This window comes from Pholcus phalangioides, unplaced genomic scaffold (genome assembly GCF_987345545.1).
Source record: "Pholcus phalangioides strain wild (caught in Gottingen) unplaced genomic scaffold, Ppha-v1.0 ptg000009l_1, whole genome shotgun sequence".
NCBI classification, from domain to species: Eukaryota; Metazoa; Arthropoda; class Arachnida; order Araneae; family Pholcidae; genus Pholcus; species Pholcus phalangioides.
Genome location: NW_028301602.1, coordinates 24,713,736 through 24,724,810, shown reverse-complemented (window position 1 = coordinate 24,724,810; position 11,075 = coordinate 24,713,736). Strand labels below are relative to the sequence as shown.

The window sequence follows — 11,075 nt, the reverse complement described above, 5'->3', positions numbered from 1 at the left end:
TCTGTGTTTGATTACTACGGACATGATTGATGAAATTTTAACTTTTGAAGCATGTTTCTTTTTTCGTTATTGCACATGGATGTAATATTACTTTATGGTATATTTTAATCAAGAAAATAGATAACATTTTTCTGAATTCAGTTTAGGTAAATCAAATAACTTAAAAATGGCTGATTCCTCCAAGTCTTACTCGTCAGAAATGATCAATTTAGATGAAATCGATCGCACTAAAAAACTGAATTAAATGCTATTTCTTGGTATATACCATAAATCTAATTTTCCCTACAACTAGTATTAAATTCCAAAAATATGCAAATAATAAATGAGGAGCTTATTTCCAGAAATGAACATTCCCACTTTTGCTAAATTTACAGTAAAAGTAAAAAAAGAAATTCCTCCGGAATACGATTGCTTTACAAAGGTAGAAAATAGCCCAACAGGCAACATGTAAGAATGGTAGAAGGATATTCAAATATTATTTTTTTTAAGTCAACATTGGAGGGTTATCCACATTTGAATTTCGGAAATGTTCCGTTTTGAAAGAAAATTAGTGGAAATATGTTTACCTTTTGATTAAAATTCGAGCTGGTCAAGTCTGGGAAAATTGGAAATTTCTACTCCGCATCTTGATTCCAGAAGGTTTTTACTTGCCCAGGAAGGTACCTTTACTGTCCTCTGGTCATTAACATAAGAAATGCGATCATCCTACAGTAGAACCTCCCATAACGGATACACTCCCGTTAGTTGACACCTCCACTGACGGACACAATTTTGAATTACATCGATGGGACTCAATGTATCTTACTTTCCATTAACGGACACTTTTCATTAGCGGAAAAAATTTCCGGTAACTTGGGTGTCCGTTATATCGAGAAGTGAAAAATACCTAGGTGTGTGAAAAGATGGATATGTGCTCCTTTTTGATAGAAACGACTAACTTTACATTGTAATTTTTACCGAAAATATTTCCGTTCGAATAATCCCGATTGCATAATCTGACAGAACTTATCCCAAAGATTCATAAACCGTTAAAAAGTGCATTTCGAAAAAAAGTGGAAATGTTCCCTTTTGAAGATAAGTTCCCCAAAATGTAATAGAGGAGATAAAAATGAGATTTTTCGGAAATAGCAAAACTTTTACTAGAACACACTAGCAGTGACTTTTTTTTTTAACCAAACGTGACCAAGGTCTAGCCAATTCAGTTACTGCCCCTGTCAAGGAGAGGCACCGTGTCGGAGAAAATTGTACCAATCCATATACACGTATATATACAATATATACAGAGTGCATAGGCAGGCTATGGCATTAACCGGTAGTAAAATGCATCGTAGATGTACACTTCTAATTAGAAAAATTAGAAGGGGGGCATTTAAAATTTGAAACGTAGGTGCAAGTATCCTATGTAATTTTAATGGTGCTACTTATATACACCGGTGGGGGCACCGAAACGATGTCTCGAACGAGTGTGAATTTATTGTTGAGCCGCCCCTGTTGTAACCTGTCGCTAATCGAATATGCATTGGACATAATTTGAGTTGCACATCCTCCCGGCCTATATCTTAGGCAAAAAAAAAATCATTGCTGTGCAGGTTTGAGTATTGAGGTAAAACATCAAACCTAAATTCACTTTATATTTGTAGTGATACTTCAACTGACGAAGATAAATTCGTTCCGAAATCAAGTTCGTAATCCAAAATCTTCGTTAGCCGCAACACGATTTACCATAGGTTTCTACGTGAACTTGTTTAATTCGTTCCACAAATGACTGAAAATTTAAAAAGTTTTTTAAACATCAAAGGTGCGCTTTCAAAAAAAAGACCAAAATTGACCGAAAGCTGAAATGATTAGTTTCAAAATTGGATAAATGAGAATTTACAGGTTGATGCGGTACTGAAGATCTTTTTATTTTACACACTGTGTACGGAACCAACACCCTACTAGAGCCTCAGAGGAGGTATAAGGGTAAAGGATCTATGGGGGGGGGGGTCGATCGGAGTGATCACCCTTCCAAGTGAAATGCGATAATTCATGAAATTTCCGGAACATCTATAAAAGGCCGGAACTAGAGGAGGGGGGGGGGCAACCGCCTTGGGAGGCACAATTTAGAGGGTGAAAATTTTAGGTGGGAACAAAGTGGCGACAAAATAACGTTTCCCTCGGGCGGCTGAATCATGTTTGCCCCCGAGCGGCAAAAATTGTAGTTACGATTTCACATCTATTACGATGATAACAATATTGCATTCTATCAATCCATTGAAAATTACCCGTGTATCAACGTTTTTAAGTAAATAACAACTTCAAGAAAACTTCGACTATAAAAAATGGGTAAAACAATCAATTTTTCAAAAAATTTGGAAAGGAGAAAAAAAAAACGGGACTGTCCTGGAAAATGCGTGCATATGTTCAGCCTAATCAGAGATACTAATCTACATTCAATCCCTTCCTTTTTTTTTAGCAATCTGTAAAATCATAACAAGCTCTAGATTTGCTCATGTGTATATTTCCTCTAAGACTAAAGCTGGCATTGAGACAACCCTAGTGAAGTTGAAACCAAGACGAAACATTCTAAGACTTTTCAGAATTTTTCATTAAAAATTCAATTTTCATTAAAATTTTTATATTATTAGGACTAGAAAGTTTGACAAATTTAATATATTTTTAAAAGAAGTCATTATCAATCAATAGAAATTAGATGATTTGTATATGTAAAAATTCACCACCATTACTTGGGTCAATAGTAGTGATTCCTTAAAAATATTCCATGATCATGGAAAAAAAATTGGTTCCCAAGCTAAAGGATATTTTGATAAAATGAATTTGTATAAATATGAAGTGCAATACTTTACTTTTGGTAAATAAGGTGTCTCAACAAAAAAGTATTTCTAACGAATCGGTACATGTCGGAATGTGTTGTGCGTCCGTATTTATGTTGCCAGTGTGGTGTGCTTGTTTCGTGTTTTTGCTGGTGATGCCATCCGTGTTTCTATTCCATGTATCAGGGAAAAGAGGACGTCTGCATCTTGAGACAAAATGTAACAGCGGCAAATGTACATAAATACTGGACGGCAAATTTTAGGTGGAGGAAAATTACCGTTATATGATTTCACACAGAGGGGCAACATCATGTTTCTCCCCTCACAGAAACTCTCAGCTACGGCCCTGCTGCTTACAGAATCATTTTAACCGAATACGATACATTTCCCGAATTTTTTCATGCGATCAACACGTCTTTCTTCGTGTTGGGATATCCTTTTCCGCTCGTGCAGTATAAAATACATGGACCCGTAGCAGATCGAAAGTTAAACTCATTGGTTTTTTTTCATTCGACGTGATATCATTTCCTGACGATTTTTATAGAATCCTATAATTCGCAGCGAAATGTTTTCCTGTTTTATGCAACAACAATTTTTTTTCTGCTTCCGAACTTATTTTGATCCACGTTTTTTCCCATCCAGTATATTGCCACTCAGAAGTAAAAACAAAAACAATTTCCGTAGCTCCAATGAAATACAGTGCTTTAGGCTTAACAAAAATCAATTTTCTCTCGACTGACAGGGGAAAGGTTTGATCATGAACTGCTCCACAGCATCACTGATCCTCGCTGTCATCATTGTTGTCTCGTTACAGAAGGAAGTGCATCTCGATAATGCCCCTAATAGTCGGCTTACCCTGTCATACGGGATTTTATTTTCACCTAAGCGCGAAACGTATTCTTCGAGTAGTACTTCGTTAAAGGATCAGTCTCGATGTACCCCGGGTTACTCATACGACCCTTTTTTTAAAAGATGCCGGAAAATCGAATGTGCTCTTCCGGGGTATATGTATAATCCCACAGCGAGGCGGTGCCTTACAGCAGGTAATTATGACCCTTTTTTTAACCTTTCCATTACTGAAGGTATTTTGGAGTGCCATTAATTGTTTCACCACCGTAACATCCCTTACATACGTTGTTGGGTGTTGGTGTTTTGAAGTGTAAAAAGGTTGTGTAACTACTTTCTGATTATCAGATGACAGCACAAGTGTGTGTGGAATTACCAGTTTATTAAATATTTTAATTAATAGAGCTTGGAAAATCAGGCGAAATGCCATATATTGTTTTTTTTGCCTATTATCAAACCTTTTTGGTAAAAATGCCTTTTTCGAGATTTCTCTGCAGTAAATGCCTGTTTCGATATTTTTTTTTAAATGTTTATTCGTGAATTTTAGAGGCAAATTTCCGCAGAAGTAGATATTTTTAGAAATTGGGAACTTCAAAAAAGAAAAAATCTCTCTTTCTAAAATCTCTCTCTCTCGAAAATTATACTTAAATAGTATTAATTTTCATCAAAAAGCCTTCCTTCTTTAATTAGACACAAACAGACAGAAGTGCCTGAGAGATAGGAAAATTCGTATTAGGCATAGAAGTGACAAAAACTTCATCCCTGCTTTACGCAGCTTTCAGATAGTAATTAAAATACCGTCGAATTCGCATCAAGAGCATGAGTTCTAGACGAAAGTAACAGTGTACAGTATAAGAAAGCTGAGAATAAATTTAGGAAAGTTTGTTTCCATATATATATGTGTTGATAGCATTTCAGTTGATTAGTTGACCGGTGACTATCCTAATATCCCATTGGTTGATATCATTAACAACAACAGGGCGGGATGGGAGCTGACAGGGCTCAAGCAATAGAGTCCATGAACTGCAATCAATCATGTCGAGTTATTTCAGGTGCGTAAAAATCAGGTCTAGAATTTCGGAGATCTAAAATCGACGCAGACCGACCGAATACAAAGCTCAATATTTAAAAATTTTGAGAAAAATATGTTACTTTAATATAGTAAAAAAAATATAGTTAATTCATAAAAAGGTTTCTTTTGAATAATTCCATTTGAAAACGTTATGATTTTGATATATTATTCTTTGATTTCAGCTAGAACTGATTTTTTTGCATGTTAGCTAACTACATATCAAGTATTCGATTTAATCGATATCCGACCTAACACTGAGGGATCACGAACGCTTTTTCTTTGGCATGATAATATCAAACTAACTAGGCTATATAATGATGCAGTTATTATAATATATTATTGAAACCGTAGATTCAATGAGCGCAGCCAGGATTTTACCCAGTTTTTGGACCTTTAATACCCTAGTTTTCAGTTACTTTTCTTTGCCGTTTAATTATAAATGCTTTTTTAGTACCTATTTCAAGCATTTTTAGTAAATTTTAGTGCCTTTTTGCTTGCCATTGACCATTTTTAGTACCTAAACTTCAGGGCTCTATTAATTAATAAAATTCAGCTCGATGTTTCCCCCTGTAAAAATGTTTATAGCATTACAGTTTTGTGTGATGCAGTAAACCACCCTGCTTCCGCAAATGTTCCCTAAAAAATAACAATGTATAAAACAAATTATTGATTTCTTTGTGGTAAAATAAATAAATGTTCATTATCTCTTATTTAACAAATTTGAGTTGGTATTTTTTAATTTTTATTGTAAGCGTATGGTGCTGATGAAACTTTCAGGTTCCAGGTTAATTAACTGTTTGTTTCTTAAACAATTTTTTTTAATATATATATTTGTTTTGTTTTTAGGCTTTAATTAGAACCAAAATGACAATGAATATTTGCATGAAAATCATTTCATTTTTTCATAATGTGGTAGTGAAAGGGTTAAACTACTACTACTTCTAAACCACACATGAACCTCATCTATATTCTCATGCGGAATTTTTAACGAATCGGTACAAGTTGGAATGCACGTGTCGTGCAGCTAACATGAGGTTTGTTACTGTGTAATGCTTGTAATGTGTGGCGCTCTGTAACGAAGTGATTTCTCCCGGCTCTTGGAGTTCGTTATAATGGGATTCTGTGTTTACATGGGTTTTTTTGAAATTTTTTATTTACAATATTTTGTCATAATGTTTCTTAAAAATTGACTAAAAAATCTTTTTTTTTTTTTCTTTGCATCTCTCATTCGATCATTTTTGTCGCACCACGGTCATTTTGCAACCCAGTACAAAATAACAGCGAACTTGCAAAACGGCTGATGTGAAGGTCTTGTTATTAGAACTGTTAACTCTTGGTAGAAGGAAGAATAGATATCTGTAGAAAGCATTGGAGTTGCTAAGGGAAATTTTTTGGGTAAAACTCTTCAATTGAGGATAAAAGTAAAGATAAATATGAATTAGGGATTCCAAAAGCAGTCCAGAAGAAGAACGTGTACCATTCATGCAATAAAAGTTACAATGAAAAATGATTTGAATTTTCTGATCCATTTTTCCTTATGATTCTCCGAGCCCTACATCGAAAAGGCCTAGTCATCATACCTTGTGGCATGTTCGTTTCCATCGTAAACTGTGCTCTCATCGCCGTCGTCACTTCAAAAGAGGCTATCGTCTTCAGTTCCGTTCATCGCGTTACTGATACAACACTTTTCAAAGGATTCGATGATTTCGGTGTAAACAGAATTTTTCACCTTGTAGGTCAGTGTCAGGTTTCTTTAAGGCACCGTTTTTGTTATTTCTTCACCTTCGGAATTGCAGTAATCCATTCGGTCCATAAATGCCTTAGGGGCCGTTCAAGTATTACGTAAGCAAATTTTTAGCCATGTCTGACCCCCTCCCCCCTTGTCAGCAAAATTTCGTCATCAGCTCTTCCCCTCTGAATATTAACCCATATTTTCATAAAGGGTGGTTGATGACGTAAGCGTTATCCAACCCCCCCCCTCCCTTGTCATCAAAAGTCAGCAAATCGGAAACCCCCTCCTCCCCATCGATGATGACGTAATACTTGAACGGCCCCTTAAATAATCTTTGAAAGTCTTGTTGATGCTCACATCTGAAGGCTGTAATATTGATGTTTGTCCACCGGGTATCAAAGCTACAGCGACGCTTTAGATTTTTTTTCTGCTTTGGATTTCTCATCATCGGTTTGAACATAGCTACAAGAATCTCTCTACTGATAAGTAACGCATCTATACGTCCAATGACGTCGCGGACGTCTAATCTAGACTTACTTAAGCCATGTAGCTATATGATTTGGTAAAGAGTGGGGTTCGATGGTTCGATATTTTTTCCCTGAGAAACTGGTCCTTGTATAAGCCGTCCCCTCCCCCCTTTCAAAAAAAAAACATTGAGAAACAAAGATTTGAAGGACAAATTTTTCAAAAAAAAAAAAACTCGGCTTATACACGAGTATATACGGTATGCACGATCCTACCACAGATCGGCTCCGAAAACTCTGTAAATATAGGCCTAATGATTTTTGAATCATGTGTTCTGTTATCATTCGGTATTCCTAAATAGATACAGTAATATATCTAAAAAAATTAATATGTTATTTCAATACTTTTTCTTATTGTATTATGTTTCTATACCTAACGGTTCACGAGTTATTTGAGCTGAAACGGACTTGAGTATTCACCTTGTATTTGTTCTCATATGTACAACTTGCTTTTATGTTTATAAAGAAAACAGTTGGATGTTTTTTTATTCACGGATGTGATGTCATTTCCTTCAGAATTTCACAAAATATTTTACTTGTCTTGCATCTGCTTTTCGAATTCCCTTTTCCGCGTGAAAATTAAATAGCATATTTTTTCCCCCTGTAAGTCTACCTTTTGAACCAGAGAACTTGTTTCCGCCATTTTCTATCATTATTTCGCTCGGTAAGAAGACAGTAGAAAACATCAATCATGAGCAGAGGTTCGAATATCCTCGTCTCTTTTATCATCCTTGTTTCATTACTGCTTCCAGCAGAACAGATGGTAGTGCTTCTCGGTAGAAATTCAAAATGGTTAGAACGATCCCATAGGGTCACGCGTTCGAGTGAACGTGTTCGACCGACTTCATTATTAGCGTTCAAGTTAGGTATCAGGTACTCTTTAAAAACTTTATTCTCGAATACATGTATTGCGGGACAAGCGTACGATCCGTTTATGAAGAAGTGCCGGAAGGTGCAGTGTTCTTTACCAGGACATATGTACGATCCAACTACGAAGCGGTGCCGGAGACTAGGTAAATATGGCGCTTTTATGTATCTCTATTATCAGTCATTATTCCTACCGCAAAAACGCATTGCCCATCCGTAGTTTAAATGCGGTTACAGTAACACCCCGAGTTGCGCAATTTCGAAGTTATGCGATTTTCTGTAAAAAAAATGCACAATTCTGAAATTCGAGCATAGTCCCGGACCCGGGATTTTATTGCTGAGACGGTGAGAAGATTATAAAGTGATAATCAAGTAAACAATTAATTCTTCGATCAGAACATTATATGTAATGAAATTACTTTCAATTTTCCCAAGGCTTGTTTTATATTTTATATTTTTACCGAGACGGTCATGATTTTATACCTGAAGTTCGACACCAGTTTTAAAAGTAATTTTTCTGATGCATTAATGCACTCAGTCACTTGTAAACAAAGTTTTCCATTCCCAGATATATACCAGGTGTAATAGAGGAATTTACTGTCTCATGATTGATAGCAATAAACCAGTTATATGTTTGTCCCTCAATAATAAGTTCTTAAAGAATACTTGCTACCAAAATGGAATAGCAAGAATACTGAAGGAGGTCCTACACATTGACTCGAATGCGTGATACTATTGGATCGTTCTAAATTATCTAAATTTACACCGCGAAGTGCTGCCGAAAAGTACTTGGTGAAATTTTATTTTACGAAGCTAAGTTGAACGGTGTTTTTCTTTTTTAATTTATTTAATTGCAGTCGAAATTTGATATCTACTGTGATGTAGGTAGTGCATAAGACTTCATTCACGATGAAGCCGAAACCCGTAAAATTAACTCAAGTTACTTTTTTTTTGTCCTCCCTTCCATCTTCGTTTCTTGACGATCTTTGATTTATTTTTCCTCATCGTAACATTTTTTTAAACAGATAAGTACTTTCAAACTGACAAAAACTGTATTTTGATGTAAAAAGGATCTTTTAAAAAAATCCATGAAATTTATAACATTAAATTTTAATAGATAAACGGTAATTTACTGCGACTAATCCATGACTACATAAAGTTCGGAGACATGAATTTCGCCATTAAAAAAAACAAAAAAAACTTTTCATTACATGATGATTATTTATCATTCACCAGAAATGTGAAATTTTGGGGAATGGAAGAAGTTTTTGACCATGTTTTTTTACAGAGAAAAATTTCGATTTTTCCACTGGAATTTAATTTTTTTGTTCAGAAATAATTGATAACTATTCTTTATAGTTTTTTTTACAAATACAATATTTCTCTTTCAACCTCTCGGTGAAATAAAACCGCAAAAAACAGTCAAAAAATTCAGATATTTTCCAAACGTATAAAAATTTAATAAAGTGAAGAATTTATATATATACTACCGCGTATTATCAAAAACATTGTTTCATTCATACGCAAGATTTTTCAGTTTCGCAGTATCAAAGTTAGCAAGTTCTTTGGTGGAACGCAGTACCGAAAAATCTCCACCCCCCCCCCCCCAACTCCTTCCCCGTGACGTTTTACTATCTTCTTTACTCGTGGTAACCAACCACTGCGTGCTAATTCCTCTAAGAGAACTAAGAATTGAAGATTCGTAATTATTGTATAGCCACGCTGAGGTGGCCTCTGGCTACGTCATGAAACGTCACGCGCGATGGGCGATTCCATTTATGTTCTTTCGGCAAAAAGATCGCAGGGAAAAGGAGCAGGTTGGTATTTTCCGCTGGCGTCTTTTACGCTATTTTAGCGAGTTTTTTTTTCTTCCCTTCCTCCCTCCGTTTCCCATCCTTGGAAAATGAACCCTCCTCGTCCAGGTCAGAGGCCAACACAGCATGGACATACAATAAACCACCCGGTCTGCAACTTTCAACTAACTTCAACTTGAAATTTCTTTTCTATGAGGGAGTTATATATAATGCGGATCGGGAAAATTTTAAAAACCGATTAAAGGATTAAGCTGAAAAGGTTAAGCTTATATTGTTTGAAATAAAGGTAATGGGAAGTTGTAAAAGATTGAAAGTTCTTCATTTATTTGCGATGTTTTATTGAATTTTTCTTTCATCAAATTCGTATCAGGGTACCAAAGTTTGCCCTCTTCGTTGGTCACTTCCAATAATTTTCTTCCTTCTACATACATGTAACTTCGAATTCCGAGTCAGACATTTTATTCATCCTGCCAAGGTAGAATAATCTTCCGCCGTATTTCACGATTACAAAGTTTCCGACGTTCAGTGAAATTGTGACCTGTGGTGAAGTTCCTTATCATTTGAGTCACCTGCAGCACATTCCCAGAACACTTCAGTAACCCGCGGCTTATTTGCAGATCGCCTAAGTGACCACCGTATATTAGCAGATCACTTAACCATTTAAGCGGTTTTGACGAGATATCTCATCTTCATAAAAGCCTCTCATTTTATCACTAACAAGCCCAGATATTTTGTAGAGTTGATTTCTCAATGGAAAAATTTTCCCTATACCCCGTAGTTTGCACCTGCTGAAAAGTCGGAAGAACGCCCACTCTTCATTAAAAAAGATATGGCATTTTGAAGGGAGGTTTAGTGATTTCTAATCGCCGCTTGAAGTGTTGTGACTACCATATGTCAGTAGATCATTTAGGGCCGTATTTACCGACATGGTTTAAACTGTAGTCACAATTTTTGGGTAAGAGATCAACATAGATTGGTTAAAAACCTGAATTTAACCAATATTCCTCTGTCGATCTCTTATCAAAAAATTGTGACTGTATTTTAAACCATGTCGGTGAATACCGTCCTTACGACGCATTTGCATTGCGACGAATATTGCAGTTAAAAACATGGGACTTTTTTGTTATTCTCAGAAGAGGCAGGGCAACAACTTTCTAATTGGGTTTTTGGCGTGGGTGTCTATATATAAAAAGTATTTTTTTTCATTTTTCATATAATTATACAACCCCTTGCAACATGAATGAAGAAGCTGACATTCGTGACTTTGCACATTTATATTCCGCAAGAATGACTATTGTCTCTCACCGTTTCCTTGCTCTATCCCATTTGAAAACCGTCAGTCGATTGTGGGACACTCTGTGCAATGTGTTTCTTATTTGAATACTTTTTTAAATAAAAGTATATTTC

The 11,075-nt window shown here is 35.6% G+C and overlaps 1 protein-coding gene across 2 annotated transcripts in view; it reads left to right on the top strand.

Annotated features, from left to right (window-relative positions):
- The first annotated feature begins 3,457 nt into the window (after window positions 1-3,457).
- Window positions 3,458-11,075, top strand: part of LOC149082588 (uncharacterized) — a 28,400-nt gene continuing 20,782 nt past the window's right edge. The window contains exon 1 of one of the 2 annotated variants that reach the window (XM_089235841.1): window positions 3,458-3,856. In XM_089235841.1, coding sequence (XP_089091967.1) covers window positions 3,571-3,856 — 286 coding nt within the window. In that variant the 5' untranslated portion in view covers window positions 3,458-3,570. Of the gene's footprint in view, window positions 3,857-7,634; window positions 8,001-11,075 lie in introns of those variants that run through there. The other variant, XM_089235840.1, reaches the window with a different exon arrangement.